Raw genomic sequence first — 27,623 nt, 5'->3', positions numbered from 1 at the left:
AATTGAACTGTTTAGTTCTGCACTATTTTTCCTCTGTTAATTGGTTGGATTTTTGTGTATAAGGACCATTCTTTCAAATACCACTGTTTTTTGTCCATTAATGAAAATAAACTTTAAACTTATTTAAATTTTTATTTGTATTTTTAATTAATTTTAATATTTTTAATAATTAAGGCTTTACAATCTAAGTACTCAGGTAACACACACCCCAAACAGGATTCAGCTTCTAGAAAGATCAGCTTCTAGATCTTAATTTCTAAGATCACCCAGTCTTATCTCGGGCAACCCCTAAGTTCACTCATTGTTAAGAATTTATCAATTTGCCAATGCCTTTCTTGATAGAAGTGCTATATTGAACGTGCCCTTAACCTAATTCCAATACAAACACATAACTAAGTTCGAATTAAATGTAAACCCCAGAAAGTATGATGGGTTACACTTCTGGTAGCAACTTTGGCACAAAAATGCACTGCTACATGTTAACAGTGATTTGTCAATCATCAACTCAAGAATTCCAACCTACTGATTTGATGACAACTATTTCACAACACAACTGTTCTGGCTTCAGCTTAGCTGAAAAGCAGCTTAGCTTAAAGTAAACAATTCAACACAAAACTTCAAAGAAACCAAATCTTTAGTGATGTAAGAAGCTTACAGCATGTGGGTTTGGTAATTGTAACACAGTTTTTAGTAAGCAATCAGTTATACTTAAACAAAAAAAACCACCATAACTGCTATAAAGTGTTATCCTTGATGATGGTCTCATTAAGAAAGGCATTGATGCCATGGGATCTTCAACCCTCAGAGGTGGCCTCTGCAAGCTATGTTAAAAGCATTATGACAAATGAAGTGGTGAAATGTTCACTAATATATAGCAACATACTCGCTTTGAGGCTGAAGAAAGACTTACAGAATCAAGTGCTATATTTACATGAAAATAATTTTAAGAACTGCTATTTCTAAACTTTAAGCCCTTCTCATTTTCCCTCTAACTTCTCAACTAATCTGAGTCTGAATGCTTTCCTGCTTCTTTGAAAATAAAATCTCTTTATAAACAATAAGGATTTTTCCTGTCAAACAGAAACACAAAACATTTTAAGCCATAATATAAACAGTTTCTAATTCTTCAAAACATTCTATTATCAATGGAATTAGGCCAATTAGCCTGCAACTATTTAATTTGTTGTCAGACTTACAGTCAAGCCATGGATTGTCAACAAGACAGGATGCTGTGTTACTGCTTCAAAGGTTGATAAAGTAGTCTTAATCAATTCTTCCGATGCAGCTTGCCCTATTAGTAAAAATCATTGTATTTCTTCATAAAATGCAACAGTTAAAATGTCCACTTATAAATGTACAGCAATAACATAGGTTACCTTACCTATTGCTCCATCCAAATTTGTTTCTCCTGAATCTATCATTCTGATAAAATTCTACAGAAGAAGAGACATTTATGTTAAAACACTTCAGGAACAAAAATTCAGAAGCGTAATCACTGAATAATTGCAACATGAAATTCTTTAAGGGGCTGTGTACGTGCAAAATGTGAATGTACCTGCATTAGGAAACAGTCATAATAACCAAGATATGAAAGACTGAAAGCATTCATGATGTAGCTGTTATAAGATAATATTGCAAGTCTGTAATGCTGCTGGACACTTAAACCTATAATACAGTTAGGACTATTACAATGACTAATGTCAGGTATGATAACATTTCTGGCTAAATTGACAGTAATTAAGTGTCTTTATTGCTAACAGAAAACCATAATTTCTAAGAAGACTTTGAACTATTTTGGACATGGCTATGTTAAAACAACCAAATACCCTCCAGAAAATGCAATTTTCTGTTATTTGTACCATCTTTTTGATCTCTATGCATACTACACACACAGTTATGGATGTAGTTACATAGAGGAGAACATACAAAAAAAGCAAAACCTTCTCTTAAAAATCACCCAAATTAGTCCTTATTTTGAGGAACAGAAGCAATGAAATATTAATAATCAGGGTTAAGTAAATATTGTACAATTAGACTCATTATTCTTTTGCCTTTTAATCTTTATTTCATGCTTTTGCTTTCACTTGTATGCATAGCTGTTTATTTCACAGGAGATGCAAAAGACATGTTATTAACATTTGCTAAAGAAGGAAAAATTCTCAGGAGAGTTTATAGGATGCTCCTTTTTACTAAAGCAGTATTTAATACACAGAGAACTTACCATGGACAAACATCTTTCTCATTTTCAATTTGCACACGTATCTATTTACTTATATGATGGCAAAACAATAAGAAAATAATGCTGGTCTTATATTTTATTATCAATTAATTTTTTGTTATTACATATTAAATTGGCAGAAGTTTCTATATTGGTTATCCTTTTCTCAGTATGTAAGAAACATCTGAAGGATTCTTGTCTAATTAAAAATCCAGTTACAAACTAATTCTATATTTCATCATCTACACACATCTCATAGGCAGTTATAAAAAAAAAAAACTGCTTCTATAAAAAAAACTGTTATTTTCTCCTTCCTGATCATTTGAAGAGAGTTACTAGCTATTATGTAATTAACTTGTTTTGGAAGAGATTATTATTTTACTTGCTCAATTCAGACGGTTCCACACCTAACCATAGTCTCGGAACCAATTTGGAAAAATCACTATAGTTGGTGCAAAAATTGTTCTGGCTACTAATGCTTATTTCCTTAATTTTATAGTAGAAACACAAGATGATGTATTTATACAAAAAAAAAAAAAAAAAAGCTACCTGGTTTTTTTTAAGCAACAGAGAGAAATGGTGTGTATTACACTACAGGTAAGTCTGTGCCCTAAGCACTTAGCTAGGAACCTACTATTAACTGTGCCTTTGGGGCACAGCGTGTCCTCCATGTATTTCTATTCCCATCTGAAAACATGAAAGGACTGTCCTGACTCCATCTCAATTTCTTTGCACAACAGTACTGAAAATTACAGTGATGATGGAAATAACTTCAAAGGAACAAGAAAAAAAAGATTCTCAATGAACAACAGTTATAGGAAAATAACTACTCTTTTCATTCCACATACCAAGCACACATCTCTCCACTCCAAATAATTTCCTATTGTTAAGAGCAAGATCTTTGAATAAATCAGAAATTTAAAAAAAACCAAACAAAACAAAAACCAAAAATTGAAAGACTGACAAGTCTTAGAGGTATATCAGTTCCAGCACAGTACTTCGAAAAAGTACAAGCTGATAATCAAATGTCCTTTTACAGATGTCAGCAGGAATGTTGTTGAACAGAAAATTCGAGAATAGACTGTTGCCTGGCAGAATTGATAGCTACTCTTGCAGAGGTAATTAGATTAGTCATATCATAACACAGTTCTATAAAATTGATTCAAATTTTATATTAATTTTTAAGATATAGTATTTCCCCATTGTTTTTCATGCATAAATTGAAATGGCATATATATATATATATATGTTCCTGAATTGTCTTGTTTGATGGAGAGAGAAGGACAAGATGCAGGAAATATTCAGTAAAGTAATCTTCTCCTCCTTGATCTGAGAGGAATGCTGTGCCAGTATAACTAGCCTGACTTCCTCAGTCAGTAGTTCAAGGAAGCTGGAGTAACATCAAAAGAAAACTTACATTGTACCTGGTCTGTTGTACCTATATTGTTGACAGAATAATTTCACCTTCTACAAGGTTGATCCAAAACCATTAATAAATCTACTGCCTAGTTACAAATGCTTTGAAGAGATAAAAGGCTTTGTAATTCAACAACCAGAGTTTTATTTTTTCTTCAGTCTAATACTAATTTTTTTTTTATACAAATATTTTAGTAGAGCTAAATTAAACCCACATTTGCTTGGAATGAGAGACAAGGGACTCTGCACAGTCAACTTTAGGTGTTTGTAGTGAAGCATCTTTTCATGCTATTGTGGAAGTGAAATACCTAGTTGTCATTCATGAACCCATGTACCTAAAAGTATTTGCTTCACTCTAATATGCAACTTCAGAATATGTTTTTTTTCTCACATAGCAGAAACATCTGTTTTCTTATGAGGAAGTTACATTACAAGAGTGCTACTTCATTTTTGCTGTACTACCCTATGACACAGTTAAAAAAGGTTACAAAAGGAAAGAATACCCTGAATATAGATTAGATTGTAATTTATCTTTCCTTTACAGTCATAAAATACTAGCATAAAATTCTAGAAAGAACATTCTGTATAATTTAGAGCTAAATTTTTCTACTCTAACATAAAGCATCGAGCTCTGGAGCCCTCAGCAGAGGAAAGACATGGTCCTGTTGGAGTGGGTCCAGAGGAGGGCCACAAAAATGATCAAAGGCCTGGAACACCTTCCCAGAAGAGAGGCTGAGAGAGTTGGGGTTGTTCAGCTTGGAGAAGACCTTGTTGTTACAAGAAAGATGAGGGAAAAACTTTTTAACATAGCCTTTGGCAACAGGACAAGGAGTAATAATGGTTTTAAACTACAAGAAGAGGAGTACAGACTAGATATTAGGAAGAAATTTTTTCGCTGAAGGTGGTGAAACAGTGATCAGGTTGCCCAAAGTGGTGACAGATGCCCCATCCCTGGAAACACTGAAGGTCAGGTTGGATGGGGCTCTGAGCAACCTGATCTAGTTGAAGGTGTCCCAGCTCACTGCAGGGGGGCTGGACTATACGATTTCATAGGTCCATTCCAATCCAAGCCATTCAATGATTCTATAATGCAAGCAGGAAATTCTCAGTTTCAGACATGTATAGTTTCTCTATACTTGAACACAGGATATTTTCCCCTTGACCCAAGAGACTACTACAGAAAATATTTTCTTATAATATATATAGTTTTGAATATACTCAAAGCTTAATTATTACATTCAGAATAAAGTTCTCTCTCTAATTCATAAATTGAATTGGATTTTATTACATTAAAATAATTCCCCAAATTTTATGCATATATATATATTTGGTAAAGAGGATTTAACTTAGGTGGTTATACTCACAAGTAAAGTCCCATAGTGGAAAAGAAACTCCTCTGTGACAATCTGGGAACGAAATACCTATTTGAATTTAGCAAAAGTTACATTAAATGCATATCTTATGACCAGAAAAAGTAGAAAATGTATTTGACAGTCACGTTAAAAAAAAAAAAAGAGGACAAAACATGTATTCACTTCTGTCACTAGAGTTGTCTTACAATGTACAAAAATAAGGCTTGCAACTTCAATACTGTTACATAGCTGGAATACTCATCAATATACCCACACATTAATATTCTATTTTGCCCATTCTCATCATGATCAACAGAAAATAAGATTTTGGAAAACTGCAAGAGTTTGTCCTTTGTTTAACAACTTTGAGAAGAAAAAACAAATCTACCTGAGATGTCACAAGATGAAGCACTACAGACATCATAGGAAGGCACATCTTCAGCTGTTTGGCCTGAACTGTTGATGGGTGTTTACGTCCAGAGACATTAGTTAAGGCAGCAAGAATGTCACCTACAGAAAACATTTCAGACTGATCTAACATACTTGCTTTACTAAACAACAGTAAATGACATGTAAGACATCTCCATTCCAGTATCCTCTGTTGAAGCCCATCTTCTCCTTTCTGCTGAACGTAGTGCTCATGTGATTGCATGATAAATCAGGCTGATCCAGCACTTTTCTTTCCTAACTGGGTGTTCAGCCAGGCCCATTTCCTGCTCTGTCTACAGGGACAGGCATACAAATATAACCTCTAGTGAAATGGTGAGGATAGAAATACAAGGCAAGTGCAAAGCTGAAACTACCCCTCTTGGCAGGGTGGACTTATACTGGCTTTAGGTGGCTACATATGCATGGAATTACATTCTGGAAATTCTATGGATACAATTCTATTAGCAAAATTCTCATGACTTCCAGCTGACCAAGAGTTGAATTCATCATGGTTACTAGGTGACATAATGCTCAAGTAGTGTGTTTTCCCTGCAGCACAGTACCACTGGAAGAAAGTAACAAACATTCTCCCCACTGCTTCCACATGCACACCCACATTCTCATACACAAGTTTAACAACCACGCAAGTAATTTAAAGCAACAGGAATTCTCATGTTCCCATAAAAGAGGCAGCAGCAGGTCAAAGAGTGCAATAGTGAAATTTATACTTCCAACTTCAGAAGAGGTATCTAAAAATCAAGGAACATTATGCCAATTTTGTGTTACTTTAGCTATTGTCTCGGAAAAGCAAGACCCCCTTCTTCATGGAATGAAGAACAGAAGCAGCAGGAGAAATTCTGTTCCTATAGCCTAAAAATATTAAAAAACAAATATCTCAAAAGAACGCTTACTATATTTTTTTCCCTAGAGAGCTGCACAAAACTGTAAAAAGGGAAATCACATAGACATAAACAAATAAAGGACAGGATTTGATGTTTTATATTTTCACGCTAGAAAAGGTTCTTCCTTTCAGAGTAAAGTCAGACTTCATTCATGTTGAATAATACCAGTGCTTTTCTTCTGCTCTCATGGAGTTCAATTTTCATCATAAGCAGGAATGACAGTCTGGCACTAAAGTGGGTTGTAAAAATACCTAGCCTTAAAGATTTAACTCATTCTATAACATACTGCTTAAGAAAAAAAAGCATTGCCTAAAACTCCCCAAATCCATAAACCAAAATACTGTTTTTTCATCAACACATTTTTCTTTTCAATTAATCACAATAGTGTATTTCAAGAAGATGTCTCTGTTTAGCAACAAATAATTTACTGAAAAATCTACTCTCTTTCTGCTTTTTATATAAATCATGACATTTGCCAATTTTGCAGTAGATAGATAAACGTGGTTACTTTATTTTTTGCACGATCTAAGTAATTTATACCTACTTAATAGAACTAGGTTAAATATTATAAATGCAGTATTAAAATTAGGGTGTTTTAACTACAACAACTGAAAACTTTTGAAATTATCCACAAGATTAACCATTTATTTCATTTGTTTAAATGGTTCTTCAGGCCAATTTCTACATCTTCTTAATCTAGTTGGTTTATAGCTACATCTGGTGGAAGAAGATGGGATCAGTAAGGAGCTTATATAAATGCATATTAAAAAAGTCAGCTAGGATTAATTCTAAATTAACAGTTAAACTGCTTTTAACTGTTCCACTTTTGCAAATCTGGTTATTTTTCTTAGAAGCCCAGAGCTTTTGCCTCCTCAAGCAGAACATATTCCTTTGTCATACTCACAGCAATAAAATGAAAAAGCCTTCTGGCAAATGTGGGCAAGTATAGACAGATAGCTTTCTCTTAATAAAAACAAACAACACAAATCTAGCTTGGAAAGGAAAACAAAGTGTAAAAATTATGCTTGATATATCAATGAAAAAAATCCCAGTAGAATACATGTTAAAGCAATTGATGCACTATGAATTATAATGATTGCAACTACATATTTGATGTATAGTACTCTCAGGTTCTGAGGAAATACCAGGCCCTAGTATATTAGTTGCATATAGGACATACAGGCAGCAAGAGGTGAATTTCTGCCTCTAATATTTATAGTCTGAAACTTACAAATCCTGAAATATAGCCAATACACAAACTTGGTATTTATTTTCAAGAAAAGGGCTGAGGTACTTGCAGCAAGGCAAAAATTTGTCATCAGAAGTGAAGTCACTTCTGAAATAGCAGCACGACATTTAGGCCTGACCTTTGCAGTGCTGCTATTCTATTTTCAATATTCTAGTGATAATGTAGAGAAGATGAAAAATATATCGGGTATCATCTCATCAGGAAATAATTTTATGAAAAAATCTTTTATCATTTAATGACAGAGCATTCACAATCAGGATTGGGTTTGCTGTCTTCCTTTTCTGGAATACTCACAGCATTTCCTTCCTTGTCTTCTTATTTTGCTTTCTTACTCTACTCTGTGGGATATCCCACACATCAGAAGTTTTAATAAGAATTTTAATGATGATTCAGACTGGCCACATCAATCTATCATTTTTTCCTTCCTTCCTTCCTTCCTTCCTTCCTTCCTTCCTTCCTTCCTTCCTTCCTTCCTTCCTTCCTTCCTGTCTCCTTCTTTCTCTCTTCTCCCTCTTTCCTTTCTTACCCCTCTCTTTCTCTATCCCTTCTCCTCTTCTGCCTTTCCTTCCACTCAGTTCCTTCCCTTCTCCCTCCATCGTCTTTCCTTTTTCCTTCTCTCCTCTCTTCCCTTGCTTCTTGTTTTCTTTTCTCCCTCCCTCCTTTCCTTTCTTCCTTCACTCACTCCTAATTAACCTCATCTTTCCTCACATGACATATAGTACAGCTCTTACTTATCTAGTGCAGCTTCTGTGACATTTCTTTTATTCAGTATCAATCCTGTGTTCAAATCTCACCAAAAGATCCTCCTTAGTTTTTCAAGATTTTACCAATTGTTTCTGTACAAATTGCCAAAATTCTCAACTTGTTTCACCACCTCCTCTTGACTGACTCCCCAGACTCTCAGACTAATTTCTTTCTACTCCAGTTTCTTCTCTAGTTGCCCAATGAGCACAAATTACATCCTGCAATGTGCAGGTTTTGTCCTATTTGCATGCACGTCTTTCGTTGTTCTTTCTGCAAGTTCCCTCTGCCCCAGTCCTCATTCCACTGTGACAAGTTTGAACATATTCCTTGATGATAAGACTTTAGCTGCTATACCCAAGGAAATTTTTGTTTGAACATAGGTGAACAGTACAAAGTTCAAAGTAGCTTTTAATCATTCCAAAGGCTCAAATACAAGTGAAATTTGAGTAGATAGTCACAAAACTATCCAAATGCATATCCCTGGCAATAAAGTTACTTTGCTGAAACTTTAAGGGATGGGCTGAAGTAGCACTGATGTTATCTCAGAGAAAATCTTTCCATCTTTTTTTTATGCATAAGCAAAACAGTTTCAGAAATCTAGAACAACTTAAGTATCTAGACTGAAATTTTCCAGAAAAAACTGCCTGAAGCATATAAATTTCAGTGTAAGTGATCAACGTGTACTCACAGATATGCCCTTTGCATCTTTCCTAGCTCTGTGTTTTATGTGGCAAATTTGCTCTTGTTTTTTCCAATGTTTGGGATATCCTTAGAACATCGACAATACTTCTTGTACTTTTGGGCCTTGTTCCTGACTGAGTTGACAAGGCTTACCATTCAACAAATAAAAAACATTAATACAGGAAATCATGCATTCCAATACAAAATATCTGATCACGACATAATTAAAACAGCTTAATGGAGCTGATATCATGCAGACGTTTCTTGATTATATCATACAGTCTTTCCACCTGTGTATGTAAAAAGATATTTGTTTCTTGAGGGAGTAGGGAAAGGTAAGATTTGTTCAGTTAACCAACTGAATTTACCTAGAATTCCTGGCAGCTCCCGAACAATGTGACAGATAAGAAGATCCAGGCATTTTGACAGGTATTCGCTGCCACCTTGCTGCTCTTTTCCTGGTGTAGTCTTTCTGCTGTCTCTTTCAATATACATCACGAGTCTACATTTAAGCAAGTGCAAAAAATTACCTCTCATAACAAAAAAATTACACTTATCTCAAAAATTGTACAAAACCAAACATTTCTAGTTTCTGCAGTTACAATCAAGATGATACATTAGTTTTGGCCCTATAATTCTGTTGAAATTTTAGACTTTTCCTTTCAAATAAATCAATTTTTAAAATAAAACGAATGTGTCAGGGAACAAGAGGAAAGAAACTCTTCAGCTACTGTAAGTGCAACTCCACTAGTTTAAAAGAATATGATCCTGTTGTGTTTTGAGCTAAATTAGTTTTCTGACTCTAACTCAGTCTCATCTAAGTAACTTCATTTTCTGAAAGCTAACTGCATATTTTTCAGACAGTTTCTCTCTAGAAGTGATAACATTGGACACCGGTATGCAGAAAAGCCAACACTCATTATAGTAACCAAGGCCATCCTTGAGCTGGAAAAAAAGGGCACACCTGCAGGGAGGGGTGTACAGGTGACCCCGAGCTGACCAAGAGAGTATTCCATCCCATATACATCATACTCAGTATAAAACTGAGAGATCACGAGGGTCCCTCTCTCTCTTCTGCAATGGTTGACATCGAGTGAGGACCTCATCTGTCCCGGATCTGTGCATTCCTGAATCCAGTTCCCTCCTCGCCACGGACTCATTCCCTCATGTCTGCTCTACACTATTGTGGTGTCGCATAGTCATCAAGGGGTGGGGTGGGGGCATGATCTCAGAAGTTTGTATATATTTCATTACTTTCTATTATTTTCATCATCATCATCATCATTACTTTATTAAAGTTGTAGTTTTAGTTTCCAACCTGCAAGTCTTTTTCCTCTCGTTTTCCTTTTCCCTTATCCTGGGAGTGGGAGGGAGGGATTTGGGAGCCCAACTGCTCCGGGCTTATTTATACAGAGAGAGACTAATTTTAAAATCCACTTGATTTTGAAATACATGAGCAAAATGTGCAAAAGACTAAAGGCATTCATTTTCAACATGTAAAAATTACTAAAGCAAAAATAATTTAAGTCACTTATAACAAGAGATCAATCTTTCAGTCAAGAAAAATCATACTACATAAATCATACTTTCAAAATGTTAGCATTAGTTACAATGGCCATATTGAAAGAGATAAAAGCCCAAACTAGCCTTACAACCTTTCTCTAGAAATCTGATGTTCAAGGCTCAATGCTTACATTGTAACCGGTACGTGCTGTGTAGCTGTGCCATTCTGCAGAGTGACATTTCTCATAGTAAACTATGGTAACTGATTTATTAGCCATTGGCTAACTTACAAGAGATTGCTTTAATAATACACCTGTAACAGAATGCTTCAGGCAATACTTTAAAATGCTCATTTGAAAAGACAGAAGGGCCAGGCTTTCCTTTAGGAGCACAATATCAACAACTTCATTTCACATTTGAAATTCCTGGAGGTTCTGTGCAAAAAAGCATCAGTCACTGGTGAAATCTATGCTCTGAATTTTAAGAATGTACTTCATTAGCTCTATTTTTTTCTTTTATTCTTTATAGTCTCCCTATAATCAATGCTATTTTATACAAGTATGAAAATAACTTATTTAAACTGCCTCAAGCGTACACAACAAAGCTGCAGGACTCACAAACAAAATTTTATGGAAAATTTATGGAAGGTGTGAATTTCCATTAAAAAGACAATTTACTCAATTAAATAAAAAAATATCTAAGAATGCATTTTGCAGGAGTAGGTCTCTAAACAATGCATGGTTGTGATGGAATACTGCAACTCACTTTATCCTTCCTGAGCTGTGCTACAGAGACAAAGATAGAGTTAAATCAAAACACCCATTCAGTAACTACCTTTAACCTCTGCAGTAGACAAGATTCTAACCTATTCAGCTGCATCTACCAGAGACTACAGGGACACATATTATTTTTCTTGCAAACTATGGAAATTGTGTTAAATTACAAGTAATTTTGATCTGTCTGATACAAGACAACTATTTAAAAATCTGACTTTACCCTTCAAATAGAATTTTCCTTAAAAAGCTTTAGCTTTTTTAAAGGAAAATTCTATTTGAAGGGTAAAGTCAGATTTAAAAAAGCTTTAGCTTTAAACACAGGAAAAAAAAGCTTTAGCTTTTTTAAACATAGGAAAATCACGTTTTCAATTAAAATGCTATGAAGCCCTTAAGCCTTTCCAGACAATCAAGTACTTTTTTATTCAAAAACTGTTTAAACTAGAACAAAATCATGACAAAAGATGAGAGTTTCTTTGGATCTTTTTTCCCTCAAGAAAACACTTCCGTGATCTAACAATCACCTGACTCTATATGGAAATATGTTTAAGTTTTATGTAAAATAGGTTGAATAGACTTCAACACAAGTGCTTTATTGCTGGGGGAGGAGGGAGTTCATTTTTTAAAAGCATGTTCTATTAGTTAATCACATGTGAGAAGCATACAAAGTATGTTCATTTATTCAGACAGAGGAAAGACAAAGTTTATATTTTTTTTTATCTCTCTTTTTGTGTTTAGGTACCAATAAGATTCAGCTACAACTTTAACAGCATCTCAACAGGGTGACAAAAGCATGTGGCTGCAGATGACTCAGCCTAAAAGCAGGAGGTCTGTCACTAGCAGTCTTCCCCCTACTTCTCCCTTCAGTTCACTAAGTTCAGAGAACCACAGACCTCCAAGAAACTAAAAAGTGTCTTGTTTGCTCTGAGGAAACAGACAATCCATCTACCCCAACAACTCAAGGCCCCCATTTTCAGTCAACCTCTGCTGACAGAATAGGATGCAGATTTTTAAAGGATGTTTAATATAAATATACTGTTTAGGTGCAACACTATGGCAGATCATGCTAGTAAGAAGGGTCAACTCCTATTTCTCCCCTTTCTATGCTGCTTCTTTTTTTTTTGTTTGTTTGATACCAGCTTGCTGAGTTCTTTTTCCTGAAATCACTGATTTGTGTAATTGTTCCCTCCTGCCTTCCATTTCCCTTTTGACTGAGCACTAAACTTTTCTGTTCTCTTCCTAACTATTTTTCTACGCCAATATAAGGCCAACATTCTATGCCAGATGTGAGACTGTAACAGCTCTCCAGGTAAAGCTTTTCTTTTGAGGGCATATACAAGATCTGAAAATTTAAAACCCTGGGAGGTGGGGACAAATAACAGAGAAAGACTTTGCTCAAAAGTTATGCTTTGTTGCATAGTTAGGCTTTTGCAGGCTGTGAAAGTGTGTCAGAAATTCTACCCTATCTTCCTAAGAGTGTCCATGTCCACAGACAGTAGAAAAAATAGGTTTAAATTCTTTAGGGAGGAATTTCAATAGTCAGGGCAGCTTCAACTAACCTAGGAAAGGTTACTAGAAAGAACAATTTAGTGAGACTAATCAGAAATTACTGCTAGCTCAGAAAAGGGTGAAATTATGAGTCTCAACAAAACTTCAGGGTGAGAAAAAAAACACTTCAAAATTACATTTGATATTATATATAAATGCTTTTCATCCACAGATCTTGAAATCTCAAAGCACTTTGGAAAGTCATAGTGGAATTTCCTTAGTGAAATCCATTGCCAAGCTTCTGAATCACACACTCCCACCACAACTAATTTCATAATTTAAAAATACTCTACAGCAGATTCAGAGAATTTGAGGTTTAAAAATCACACAAATCTCTGCAAAGGTATGTATTTTTATTACTAAAGCCTTTTCCAAAGCCAAACTAAACAACATTTAACTCAGAGCTGTGAAGTGTTGATATCAAACAGTTAGAACTTACTGTTTTATCATCTGCATCATATCCTTTAAGTGATGACACACTAACAAGTTGCCTTATATTTATTATCATTATCATAAACAGATTTTACAATCTGAAGCAATGTAAGTCCTGTTACAGGCATTAGCTACAACTGCTAAAGACAAACCAAGAACTAGATATTATGCACATTTTACTATATACTTGTTATATTTCTCAACTCAAACACCTTCAGAAGGAAAATTTGAACATAACAAACATTTTCAATAGGTATCCAACTGACTACTGCTTACTATACTACCAATTTTGAACTTATGAGACTTAATTTTGAAGTAAGTTTTCTGTCACAGAACTGGGGACATTTAACTTAAATATGCCAATAGGAATGCAACAGTATAAGTACAAAAATATCCATTATATCTACTAGGCCTAATAAAGTTCTTCCTGAGTTCAGGATATTATGAAAGTAGCTGATCCAACATATAACGGATCATTTCTCATCTCTCACACTACAGTAGCCATCTTACTTTCTGGATGTAAGAGAAAGGTTTTAGTCTAGATAATCTGCCTGTCAAGAGATATACTGGATATACTGTTCACCAGGGAATAATTATGAAGTAAACATAACAAACCAAGAAAAACAGGTTATCAATTCAATAAAGCTGCTGTAAGGCTTGCCTATTGCTTTACTTAACGTGCTATATTATGTACTGGTCCCTAATCAGCTCTGCCTGGAGCAACTTAATACAACAGCAGGATAAAGCCAAAATTTGCAATACAAAATAAAATCCCAAATTCACAACATTTTCTCTTCAGAAAGACTGCTCCTTGGAAAGCAGTATAAATAAAGAGATCAAATCATAGATAAAAATTTCATGTAATATCTTAAGCATAAATAAATAGTAACTGTCAGTACAGTACTCGTTAGTCACCTCTCCAAAAACACAGCTCAGTCCTATGTGCTATAACAAGCATATGAATAGGCCATTCATAAAGTCACTTACAAATCATTTGAGACATTTTACACTAACAAGAACATACCACCTGATAAAACATTTCTGGAAGCATAGAAAGATACAGGTGAAAAAGAAACTTGGATTCAGTACTTATTCTCTATGATCTACGAAAACTGGGATATCTACAGACTCATATGAGAGCGGAGGGGCACATAATGACAGCATTCCACAAGACGTCCTCTTAAAGTGGTATTATAGTATAACCACCTGCTCCTTCCAATCCAGCCTTTTAGCTCCAATGCATAGGTCTTAACTCTTCTCAAACATCAATATAAGATACAAAGTTATATTTGTTGTAAATGTAGTGAAATTTACAGCTACTCACAATCCTCATCCTTTTTTACTTTCTCTTCCACGCCTGATTTATTCCAATACTATAAAAACTGGGTTTACAATACAGTTTGCTGTTCTTCATATCAGTAGAAAATATAAATCTCAAATAAAATTTCTTGCATCTTACTTCTACTACCCATGCTGAAATGTGATGCCAATTCACATTTTAAGAGTCTAATTTCCTCTTGTCTGATATGGGAATGTTTTTGTGCCATCAGAAGACACAAAAATTCATTATTCCATTATGAGTCAAATATAATTTCACAGCGGCCATTTCCTGTGAAGCATTTTAAAACACAGAAACAAATAAAATATTTCATGTAAAAGATGGAAGAATTGAGTGGTCATTATATAAATTGCTCCAACACCACATGTAGCCAAGAAATATTATTTTACCTTGAATGCATCTCTACTGAAAGGACTGTGGATTATACCACACCCCAAGGTGAGGGAGGTACACAAAAGATCTTTTTATTTTGTTCTCCCACCATAGCAACAACTCTTTGTTGCAGTACTTGTTTTGTCCTATTCAAAGCAAAATCCACTCCTTGCTAATGGTCACTGGGACCACAAGTTACTGGAAAAGACAGATTCTCCCTGTAAGACAGTGATTTCCCTTTGTGAGTAATTGTTACCCAGTGACCCCAGAAAAAAGAGAACACTTTTCTTGATATTCTCATGAATAGAAGTATTCATATTACATAGAAAATAGTTCACTCCTAAATCACTGGCTCAAAACTACTATACATTTTAAGGTGTGACTGAAAATAAACATTATATCTCTAATTATCTTCCATTATCAACTTACCTTGCTTGACAACTAAGTAGCAACATCTCCCTGTTATTAATTAAAACTTGTAGCAGGACCAGAAAGGCTTTTGCTCTAATAAATGTTGAAGGGCTTTCAAATAAGCGAGTAATTGTAGTCACAAAATCCTTGGTGGAAATAAACACAAATTCATTAATATTATTTTATGGAAAAAGGTTACTTGCACTGTATTTTAATACCATATACATTTAAAATTTGCTCACTGTTAAATAAATTCTGTGCAAAGCTGCTTTGTACCCCTTCTCAAGAGCTGCAGCAAGTAAACATAGTGTAATGCACTATATCCAAAATGGCACAAAATTAACTACAAAATATGATAGAAGCTATATTTTTAAATGCCTTATCTTAAGGATAAGTACAGGATATTTTAATACATTATTTTAAAAGAAGACTGAAGGATTTTCAGAATACATAAATAATTCAGCACAAATATGGTTAGATGTTTACCCATCGATTCCCATATGCGCAGGACAAGTGAAAACAACACCTTTGTTGGATACAATCACATTTACATCATACCCTAAATTGCACAACAGATGCTCCAAAGACATGGCAAAACTGTTTCTACCTCCCCTGACTGTACTTCTCTAAATTTATCTTATTTTAGGTTCATGAAGTGAAGAACAACTTTTCAAGGAACAACCCAAATTAAGACTTGGAAAGAAAGAAAAAGGATAAACAACAACCACTAGGGAACCACGACTTTTAAAAGCCATGGACTCCATTCCTATGATAAAGTCAATGTAAAAGATGCCAAGATCCTTGCCAACTCTTTCTTTCCTATAAATACAAATTAAAGAATATAGAGTTTAACAAGGATAGTGATAAATTAAGAATAACCACAAAATATTTCCCTTCAAAGGTTTAACAATGGTTAGCTGACTGCATTCTGAAATCACAGCTTTCTTTTTTTTTTTTTTTTTTCTGTTTTTCCCTGCATATGGAAAGGATTTTCTTCCCTAGTTTCTGGAATGTGGCCTGACATACAGAAGGATGTGAGATTCACGTGTACCGCCTTAGCTTCAAAGGCAATAAACCTAAGAATCAGTGGAAGGAAAAAAGTGAACAGAATTAGGTATTATGAGTTTTAAAAAGTGTAGAATGAGGATTATTTATGTGCTGTCCAACAACATGTTTCCAACGACAACGACATGGCATATCCTCTACCTCTGAGGAATAAAAATATCTGCTACTTATCTGTACTCTTTTTCTATGAAGACCAATTGGGCTATTTGCTGGTAAAAAAAAAAAAAGCCACGTTCAAAGATTACCTTGCTGACAGCAGCAATGGTATTTTAGGATCAGCTCTTGGTCAGAATGTGTTGTTCTGAAAACAGAAACCCTACTTCTAATCCCTCTGCCTTAAACAAAAGCAAAATAATAAAAAAAATAAGAAGTCAGAATTAAAAACTGAGCCAGAATTTACAAACTGAGTCAATTGACTCTATCCAAGAATACCAACCACAAATGCCTTATCAACAGAAACTACCTTCAAACATTTGAGCTGTATTCTCTATGAAGTGACAGTACAGAATAAAGAAGTTCACAGTGTGTGCCTGCATGTTGTGTACAAAGTTTTAAATCTTGATGTGATGCATATTTAACAAAGCCATTGTTATATTATTCAAACTCCATCTTTTGGCAACAGAATAACTGAAAAGCAACTTCATTGTCATAAAATTGAAAATCAACACTGATTGTAAATTACTAGAGACAGTCTTCACTACGATTAACTACATCTCTTTACAGAGACAGGAAAAAGAATGGGAGTGTAAGAGATGCTCAGCAAAGCATCAGGTTTTACTCTGATACCATTTTAACAGTGTCTTTAAAAGCAGTCAGCATAAATAGTAACTACACAAATTCTAGAAAAAACAAACATTAATTATTTGAGAACTGTTTTCTCTAATTTGTAATGCTTCATAAACAGAAGAGTTTCTCAATCTTGTGGTTAATAAGCACAAGCTGGGTCAAGTTTACTACTTGCATTTTAACAGCTTTTGAAACATGACTTGGACCTTCTCCAATATGAACCTGCAGCAGTAAATTTGTTAAATTATACTCGTCTAAAAGCAAAAGTAGAAATTTTAACAAAGTGAGGGTTTGGGGATTTTTGTGAAATTACTCAAAACAGGAAGTACAAGTATTTACATTAACAAACCCCATAAAGACTCAGACTTAGCAAGAGAGTATGTATAACACAACGCTGCCTGCTAACATAAAAGGACTTGATAAACCAGACACCTGGACACTGCAACGAAGACATATGCACCTACAAGCCAAAGTACATCAAACTATTTTCCTTTCTCATGCTCTGGATAGTAAAAATACTTCAATGTTACATATGGGATTTACCATGGGTTACGAAAACATTGTTAATTAAAATCAGTTAAATCAGACTTATCTGGGAATGTTTTAATAATCTGGATTAGTAAATGTGACATTTTGGAATTTGCTTTCCTGGCTTGTCTGAGGACTGCAAAACAGCAACCGTTTATCCAAAGAAAATCTGAAGCATGTCTTTGCTGGCCTGCAGAACTGAATGTATCAGAAAAGCCAAAAACTGCTGAAACACCATCTAAGACATAAATTATTAATTATTTCACTGTTGTACTGTCCTTCCCTCCCCTGTAACTGTTTGATGTATCCATGGAGACTCTACAGGCTAAGGACACTCTTTTCACCGCAAGTGAGCGCACTGTTGACTGCAACAAGATCACATTTTTATATCAGGTACTCTTAGTATATATTGCAAAACAAGTTCAAAGCCAATCACAAAAAGTAACGATGTTTTCAAATTGGCTACACAGAGGGAAAAGTTATACCACTATTTTCACTATACAAGAACTGAAGTTGCGACAGGGATCATTTGTTGTATTGTTGTGTATTTCCAAATTCCCTTTCTTTGCATTGCAAATGTCTCTAATATTATGAGGTAAGAGTTAAAAAGATTTTATTAAAGATATTTATACCATTTTATTAATTCATAGTTATATTGACAAAACCATCGACAGAGGTAGCAACTTGTACATATTCAGTTAAAAGACAAAGAATTGAAAAAAGTAACTTAAATATGAGGTTAATGTTTTTAATGTATTTAGAGAGTTTTTTTCAATGCCATAATTGGATGGGACCAAGACAAAAAGAAACTATGGCCAATGATGCAGGGAGGCAAAGAAACAACACACTTGCAACAGCACATTGCTGAACCATCTGAATATTTTCACTACTTAGTACTTGAGGAAAAAAGGAGTAAAAAACCCCAACACCCTTATCTGATCTCTGGAAGAACCTAGCTGTATTTAAAAAGCTATATGACTGGTTTTCACTCATTCAAAGGTGAACTTCGACAGCCAGATGAAAATAATTAATCAGTAATATTTGGTTTTGGTTTTTTCTTCTCTACTGCTATAGTGTGTTGAAGATTTTTTTTTCACACCTTAAAAACATAATTTCAGCTTTTATTTGTTTCCAAGACAAAAAACTAAAATGGAAACTTTCTGTATCAGAGAGGAACAAAGATGAGCCCCCTCTAGCTACTGAATTTCTCTGAAGATTTATACTAGTTTGGATGACCACAGAACTGCACTTCTCCTTTGTCTTCTGTCTTTTATTTTGTAACTGGTTTTATCGCTGTTAGGGAGTAACAAACAAAGGTAGCCTTAAGTCTTATAAGATAAAAGAGTTTCCAGATAACATAGGCGAAGCTAAATGATTTCCATCTTAAATTTATGTCTTTAAGCATCTTTTAATATGTTGGTTTCCAGCTGTTTTAAAAAGTCACAACCTTGTCACTGCCTTTTCTATAACACTGAGGTCCTTCTGCCTCTTAAGCTATAGTACACAAGAAATCTACAGAAGGCAGAACACTTGGTAGGCAAATGCTATCTACTTGTTTTTTTTCTTTTTCATTCTCTCATTAAAGTGGACTTGTGTGTCATGCTCACAGAATATTGAAAACTGCAAGGTTTATTAAATTGAGTTTTCAGCAACAAAATATTATTCTGCCATGTATTGTGATAGTACCTGGTGGCTGAAATCAGGAGAAGCGTTATATTTTTAGATCTTATTCAAAAAAAAAAGAAATTTAGTTTCTGCTTCCCAAATTCTACAGTATCATTTGAGCAAAACAGATATTCTATGATATATAGATCTACCTGAGGTGTAGGGCAAATACAGTTACCAAGTATGGGCAGGCGCAGTAGAACCAGACCCTCTTTATCAGTTTTTAAAGTACAATCTTTTTTCATTTACAGCTTTAGATTCTATTCCCACTTCTACTATTAGACTGCTATGTGCTGTTAAAAGAATATATTTGTCTATATTCCAATTTTCTAATCTGCAAAGTTGCAACACTTGCTCTCAAAACTGCTATGACAATTCATTAATGATTAAGCAGCAATTTTAAACCTACAAAGTTTCAGCCATTGCTGTACTGCATGCCAACAAAATACGTTCTATTTTTCTATAACTAGTTGGAGAATTTGAGTCTAATATTTTTACAATGTCAAAAATGTGATTAAAATAGTTCACAAGGACTGCAGTATCAGAAGGGGAGTAATTTTCGCAAATTAATTCCTCTATAGACAAGAAAATCTTCACAGAAAACACCATGCTGTAGCCGTGTTTGCTGCACACTGAGTTCTTTTGCTGCATGTTCAAGTGAATATTTTTTTAAAATACTTCTCTGTCTGTACTACCAACTCCCAGTAAAGTGCACTATTAGACACTGCGACATTATAAGCAATTTGCCACCTGCTAGTGCTGTTGTAGTAGAACCCGTGGAAAGCTTAAAGCTTCCTGACAAGTGTTTACAGAAAAGCATTGACAGTTCTGACAAGGCCCAGAAATAACTTTTAGGAAGAGAATGAGTGATTTCAGGCTGCAAGAGAAGATGAGTAGAAAACAATAGATTATTTTTTTATTTAAACATTGCTGTTAAAACAATGTGTATAAAAAACAAGTTAACCTCTCTCCGCTAAAGAGAGGCCAGGTTGGATGGGGCCTTGGGCAGCCTGATGCAGTGGGACGAGTCCCTGCCCATGGCAGGAAGGTTGTAACTGGATGATAGCAATGTATATACCCGTTATTACCAGCTCTTGAAGACCTGTGAGAAAGAAAAACTACACACTTTTTATTTAGATTTTAAGCAAACAAAAACATATTCCTCATTTCCTGCTATTCAGATATGAAAGTATCACTGAGTTAAGCATTTTGAAAACACAAAAACACTACCAGAGTCAGCATTAACTTTCTATTAGTGAAATTCCATGCCTGTAAATAATATTGATCTGAAATCAAACCTTTTCTTGAACCAGCCTCTGTAGATGAATCCCACATGACAACATCACTGAAAACATAGTGAGGATGTACTGCTGAATTTTGCTTATTCCATTTGCCAAGGAATTTAGTACAGCTGTTAATCCCACTTTTTCAATGACACTCTGGAAAGCACTGGGTGAGTAACGAGTAATTCTGCATAAAGCCTACAAAAGTGAAAAAAAGATTTGTTATTTAATGGGTTTATTATTCCAAGAGAAATAATGAGAATAAAAAGAGGTGGTTACTTTTCCAATAATTTAGGATTATAGAGGATTCATACGGTTTCATTCATAGAACAAATCTCAGAGGAAAAGGCTACTTATTTTTAGAGACCTGGAATTCTCCTATATGTGTTGCTATACACTCCATTCAGCTGCAACTGAAATATTTGGTACACCAACAGCAAACAGAGTCATATAACTCTTTCTCTCCAGAGAACAATAATGATGGAGTACCCATGCCAGCATGCTTAAGTCTTTTATCAGTACAGAATAAGATAGCATCAGGTAACTCTGTACTAGAAAGGAGAACAGGCTGCAGAAAATAAACAGGTGGCATACACCACAGAAATTCTGGTCACTTATAAACGTGGACATCTTTCTTCTCTCTCTCTGCTCATGGGCCATAACTTGATATGCAGGAGTTCACCAGCTAAAGTCTATTTTTAGATCTAGATATTTGTTAAGAAACAGTGTTAAGTATAGTAAATATGCAAACTACTCCCCAAATGGCTGATTTACAAATATCAGTGATTAAAACAGTTCAAACAGAATATGCAGAATGAGCTGAGCACAGATCTGTTTAGTGTATACTACCTTAGATATTTCATAACAAACTTTACCAAATTAGCTCCAGAGTGGATTCATCTCAAAGTCAACACAGCTTTTCCTTTTGATAGCTTTGGAAATGCAACCTTCAAAATACTGTAACTGCTTTTGTTCTCTCCAAAGAAAATAAGACTTCAGACATTTAAAATTTAATGTCCTTCAACTTTAATGTAGTGTTAGGACAGGATTACTGACTATGTCCATTTTTTGATCCACATGTAAACCTGAATTGGTTTTAAGGAAAAACTTTGAAGGAGACTTTCTTCTCTGAAAAACTGGCAATATAATCACTTCTCTATTCTTTTCAGTCCAGATATGTTTAGAAATTGCTGTTTACTTGGTACGCATTCAATAGGGAAGTCTCATTCAAGAGAAACTAATCAATTACACCCATAGAATACTATCATCAGAGAAAACTTTTCCGTGTAAGAACCTCAGAAACTGCCCAGTTCACCAGTACTCTCAGCAATCTTACTCAAAACATGCGGGGGGGGGAGGAAGGTACGACAATAAATCAAGAACTTATTATTTTTAAACAGTTATTTTATTGATGTCATTCATCTACTCTGCTCCTGTTCTTCTTTGCCCTTTCTGGTCCAGGAACCATATCAATCACAGCGTTTTATTTTCCTTCTCCCACCCACCCCTTTTAAAACACAGATACTGAATCTCTTCTTCTTAGAGTACAGCATACTCTTATTTCCCCAAGGATACAATCCAGCCCTTCACCTCTAGTCTTAGTTCTCAAAGTGAAAAGACAGGAGGTATGTGCATTCACTAAACATATCCTCTCGGGTTTTATTACCAGTGAACTGCTGGGACCAAGAGACAGACTGTTTCAAAGCAACACAGAGCTAACTGGGTGTGCTAATGTGCTGCATGTAGGCTTGTTAATACTTTAGCTGTTTGCTACCGACCTTGCTAAACAAGGGTTACGATACACAGGCCATCAAATGACCTACAAGCAAATCTCGTAGAAAAGACGTATCTGCCTTCTAGAATCATATTGCAGCTTTGGAGACAGCAGGAAAGCTCCAGCCCACAATAGCCAAGGGGTCACAGAGCACTCTGCTATATAAGTGAAGCCAACACTTCAGCAGAAAAGCAGATCGTCTTCTATCCCCCATTAAATTCTAAGCATCCTAAATCACTTCAGCAGATCCACCATGTGGAGAGAACAGATGGAGACAGGTCAAAAGGTGGTGGAGAAGGAACTGGGAAGCAATGATGAGAAGATGTAAGAGTAAAGCTCATATCATCATCTCTCAGCAGCAGTCTTGGAACAGGAAATAATCATAGTGAAAGTAAGGCATTGGCAGTCTCTCTCCTGGAATTGGCTTCTCTGTCCTTGCCCTCTGCACAGCCTTAACCAGTGCCTTTTGTCCCAGCAGCTCCAACCCTAGCATCATGATCCTTATCGGTCCCTTATGACTTGAGATACTCTATGATCATCCAAGGCCTTATCCAACGCCTTCTGGTCTTACATGCCATACAGTGGTTGAATAACAATCAGGATGTGCTGTATGACTCTCGTGAGTTTGAGAATGAAAGCATCAATGTATCTATAATACCAAAGCCTCTCAAAGAAACTGTTCAGCACTAATTATTTAATAGGGAAAAAAACCCAAACAAACATCAAAAAAAAAAACCCAGAAAAAAACAACAACAAAAAAATCTCCAAAAGATCATGTTGTGGTTTCCCAAATTAGTTTCTACTTAAGTGGCTTGTATTTTGTTACTCCTCCTCCAGGAGAAAAAGCCTTCTCTTAGAAATTGAAATTTTTAATTTTTTTTTTAAATACAAACCCTTTAGTATACTGGAAAAAAAAACATTTTGCCTGCTGCTGAGCTTGTCAGAATGTCATTGACATCTTACAGAATGATTTCTTCTCTAAGTCTAGCAAAATGATAAAAAGATATAGCTTTCCTACAGGCAAAATCTGTGATATTTACCCGAGGCGTGCTGGACTCCAAAGAGAGCGAAAATCCTGAGACACAGTCCCTGTTTGCCACCTCTGACAGGAAGGATAAGGGAAGTGTCATTTCCTGACTCCAGAGAATGAAGACAGAGAATCTTCTTGACATGCTTTTATTATCAACTGAAATAATCACAAGTAAAATTCCATAGTACCTTACTACTGCTACACTTTGCAGACAGCCTGCTAGCTGTAGGTAAAGATATGACACATGCAGTTCTTAACAGAAATGTATTTTCACATGTGAATATAGTTGTCAGTCAAGAATAAATTCTTCAGGATACATTCAAACAAGGCAGGAATGACTGCATAATAATATATAATAGGACACTGATGATCTCAGTTCATATGGTCATGCAGAATAAACATGCCTACATATCTACAGTAACAATTTAATGAAAGTAGAAATTGTACAGTACAATACAGCTGAAGAAAATATTAGTAAAACTTTAAAAATTAGTATGTTACTGAAAACTCTATAAACTTCAGTTCATTGAAGATCTGCCTGTACTAGATTTCAGTATTGACTGGTTATTTTTTTAAAGTTAAGATTATCCTTAACACCTCCACAGTATTAATGCATAATCAGAATTTAGATCAGGCATTAAGTAATAAATTTTAAAAAAAATAGAAAATCCCTCTTTAGTTACTCTGTTGTTTCACTGCAAAGCAGAAAAAGGATTAGAGTACCATCCTTAGAAGCTCCCTTGTCCAATTCACTTCTGGGATCTCAAAAGAGGCTGTCGACAGAGAGAGAGTAACATCAACTCTCTCTTCTTGTAATCACTAGAAACCTCATCTAAGGGCAAAAAGTGCAAACAATAAGGCACTGAAGAAACTGAGCTCTGAGCCCTCTGCTACAAACAGCCCCAGTGAGTCTGCACTGATGATCAGATTCTTGCAAATCAATAGTATAACTTCTGCACCTTAGCACAAAAAAAAGTTCTCGCCTACCTCAAGCATACTATACTGTCCGAGAAGAAACTGACTTTCAAGAGGGTAAAAACCAAAAAGCCCACTGAGATTTCCTGTGGTGATTTTTCTCTCCTCAGCATCAAACTACAGTTTGGACAAACTCTCTGGGATATGCTGCTCACTGCAGCACACAGAACAGGCATAACTGTCCAACGGGTCCCTGCAAGCAGAGTAGCTCTGGAAGTCTGGTGTAGAAGTCAAGAGAATGCTAAACACTGAAGACAACTCCAAGTTGATAGCAGAGAAACAGGAGGAAAACTTCAGAAGAAGTTGAAAGAGATAAAAATAAAGAGCTATGATCTAGCAAACAAATAACGACTGCCCAGTCTAGCGATTGACAATAACTGAAAGTACAAGATACAAAACATCCCTCATGGAAAAAGTAGTGGCAAGAGAGAGGATTGAGCAGACCTGCTTGAATACTCAAACACTAAAAGAAATCACAACTCTAATCTCCAGCCTTTTGCCATATATGCAGTCATTACATAAGCATATAATACACTGATTGAATGGGTAAAGTCTCAAACAGAGCCTTACTGAAAAAGTAGTCTACCAGCCAAACTCACCGGCAGGCTTAAGCTATAAATGCTCAGTATAAGGGTTACTCATGTACTTCACATTTTCAGAAATGATAGTCTTCTATCCATAAAAGTTCTAAGACTAAAGTTATTACAAAGAATTTTGGGTCCCCTAGAACAAAGGCTTCTGTAACATGTTTTTTGCTAAAGTTTACTGTTCTAAACGGTCAACACATTTTCCCAGTATTTGAACAGTTCATTTCCCAGTTTAGACTCTCTCACAAATACACACTGAGATAGATGTTTAATAACACATATTTTTATAATTTATATTATTACATTTATTCTACCACTTATCTCTTCAGTCACACTTCAGATACATTTTTAATTCTCTCTTTCCTATTACTTTGATGCTACATGTGTCTACGTGCATACTGCTGCAGCAGTAACGTTACCATTTTTGATCTGGGAAGCCAACAGTGAACTCACTAGTGAGCCTGAGTTCTGGTCAGGAAATGTGCATACAGTTATCATTCTTCGTTTCAAATAAGTCAACTTATTGTTCAGTTGTAAAATATTACCTGTATTGGTGGGTAAAGCTTTTGTTTTGTTAACAAGGGATATAATTAAACTCACAGACCTGATAAGTTATTTTCCATCTCGCAAATCTTTTTGTTCCAAACCTGTTTCTTGCTCTGTTTGCTTTATTCTCAGCCTACATTAACCTACAAATTCAGGGGAAAGATGAGGCCTAACAATTCTACAGAAAGTAACATGATGATTTCAAATATGTCTTATAAGCAAGTCTGTGATAAAAAGAATGAATGTCTCATGTAAAACATCATAAAAAAAAAGAAATTTCAATTTTGCAGGATTTTAATTGATTCTTTGAATTATTAAAATTTTCAAACAGAAGTCTTAATAAGTCACCAGCATAAGAAAATATATGTTCCAGAAAATGAAGAATCACAAGGAATTCTCAGAATCCCAGGACTGTAAATCATGCACTTTTCAATTAAAAAAAAAAAAGTAAATATATTTTATTGTAAACTGAAATATAAATATACATACAGAAAACATGCTCAAAAACATTTCAGTTTCAATTCAGAATGCTTTTCAAAATAAACGCCAAAACATTTCTATACCATGAAAGGAAATTCCTTACCGAAACAGCAGTTGCCTTCAAAGAATCTGCTGTAGAATGTGTGAAAAGATACCACAAGACAGGTCCAATTTCTCCTGTAATAAATCCTTGTGCATGGCATGAGAGAGTAGTGCAAACGTTTTCAATGATCTTTGCTGCCAAATGGTTCACTACTCGGTCTTCCTATAGGAAGGAGAGGAAAGGAAAACTCGTATGCAAACATCTCTGATGTCTCCTTAAACTGCTGCCTATATCTATGTTTTGTTCCAGGTACATTGTCTTACTATGGTTTGATACTTCTCATAGTCATTTCATAGGAAATCACAACTTGTGACAAAATTGCGCTCACTTCCCCCTGCTTTTTCTTCTATGCAAAGACAATTTAATACAAGTATAATTTAATACAAAATTTTTCCACTCCAAATGATCACCCAAAATTAAATGTAATACCTAAAAAATGAAAAGGTTTTGTTACATTAGAGGTTTACCATGATCTGTGCTTTACAAAGGAATGTCTATGTATCAAAACTCATCATCTCAATAAGCTCTGAATAGCAAGATTATGAGATATACAGTTACATTAGGAAAAATAAAATTAATTACATTAAACACACTTTATTCAGAAGAGCCAACAACCCCCTGGGACAAGCAAAAAGCCTTCTTGCAAGTCAAATTATTCCATAACTCCCTTCTCTTCTGAAACAGACAATCCTGAACAATGCTTACACTAAATCACTGGGTCACATGTACTATATAACAAATATAAATTTCTGTAAGGGATTCTGAATCCTTCATATTTTCAATACTAATAAAATCATTTTATCTGTAAAAATAATTTCTTTAAAGCCATTGTATATGTCATTTTTATAGCTACATAAGACTATTCACACTCCGATGCTTCCACAGAACAAAAAAAAAAACATCGTGTCATAACCACCACAAGCCACCAGCACATCGTGAACATCACATGGCAGCAGTTCTTTCTCAAGAAAGCTGTTACTGACTCCAATGGAAACTTAACCGAATACAGATCACTTAAAAACAGTGTCTCCACTCTGTCTTCTCCCCTTCACCTCCTTTAATATCTCTTCCTCTCTCGCTCTTTTTTTTTTTTTTTTTTGTAACTCTGCTTTCACTTAAAAGCAGTCTTTACCTTAACAGAACTGGAAGATTCGTTGCTGGTGGTTTTTTGGCTATTCATTGCCCCACTTCATCTCAAGGCTTAACTATGAATAATTGAAGTCTTTCAACAATACCTCAGACGGCAATCTGGAGTTCAGCAAGAGCGAATTTTAATAAGGACAACAAATTTAATTTGTCAAGTCTACCTCATAGCTTGGCATCACAAATAATCCATTATAATATCTGACTTCTTTCTTAAACTCATCCACACATTATCCTACTAACCCTTAGATTCCTTCAAATTGTCTTCTAAATCAGAACCAGCAACACA

The 27,623-nt window shown here is 35.0% G+C and overlaps 1 protein-coding gene across 3 annotated transcripts in view; it reads right to left on the bottom strand.

The window, feature by feature from the left end:
- Positions 1-27,623, bottom strand: part of ULK4 (unc-51 like kinase 4) — a 223,214-nt gene that overhangs the window by 147,697 nt on the left and 47,894 nt on the right. For all 3 annotated transcript variants that reach the window (XR_008448427.1, XR_008448428.1, XM_009571781.2), the window contains exons 19-26: positions 26,192-26,353; positions 20,712-20,894; positions 15,388-15,515; positions 9,360-9,493; positions 5,375-5,496; positions 4,999-5,055; positions 1,382-1,433; positions 1,197-1,291 (exon numbers count right to left, since the gene is read on the bottom strand). Coding sequence is in view for 1 of the 3 variants with exons in the window: in XM_009571781.2 (XP_009570076.2) it covers positions 1,197-1,291; positions 1,382-1,433; positions 4,999-5,055; positions 5,375-5,496; positions 9,360-9,493; positions 15,388-15,515; positions 20,712-20,894; positions 26,192-26,353 (933 nt within the window). In the remaining 2 variants the exon portion in view is untranslated. The remainder of the gene's footprint in view (positions 1-1,196; positions 1,292-1,381; positions 1,434-4,998; positions 5,056-5,374; positions 5,497-9,359; positions 9,494-15,387; positions 15,516-20,711; positions 20,895-26,191; positions 26,354-27,623) is intronic.

The sequence above is a fragment of the Cuculus canorus genome, chromosome 2 (genome assembly GCF_017976375.1).
Source record: "Cuculus canorus isolate bCucCan1 chromosome 2, bCucCan1.pri, whole genome shotgun sequence".
In the NCBI taxonomy this organism is placed as follows: domain Eukaryota; kingdom Metazoa; phylum Chordata; class Aves; order Cuculiformes; family Cuculidae; genus Cuculus; species Cuculus canorus.
This window is presented reverse-complemented; position numbering and strand designations above follow the sequence as displayed.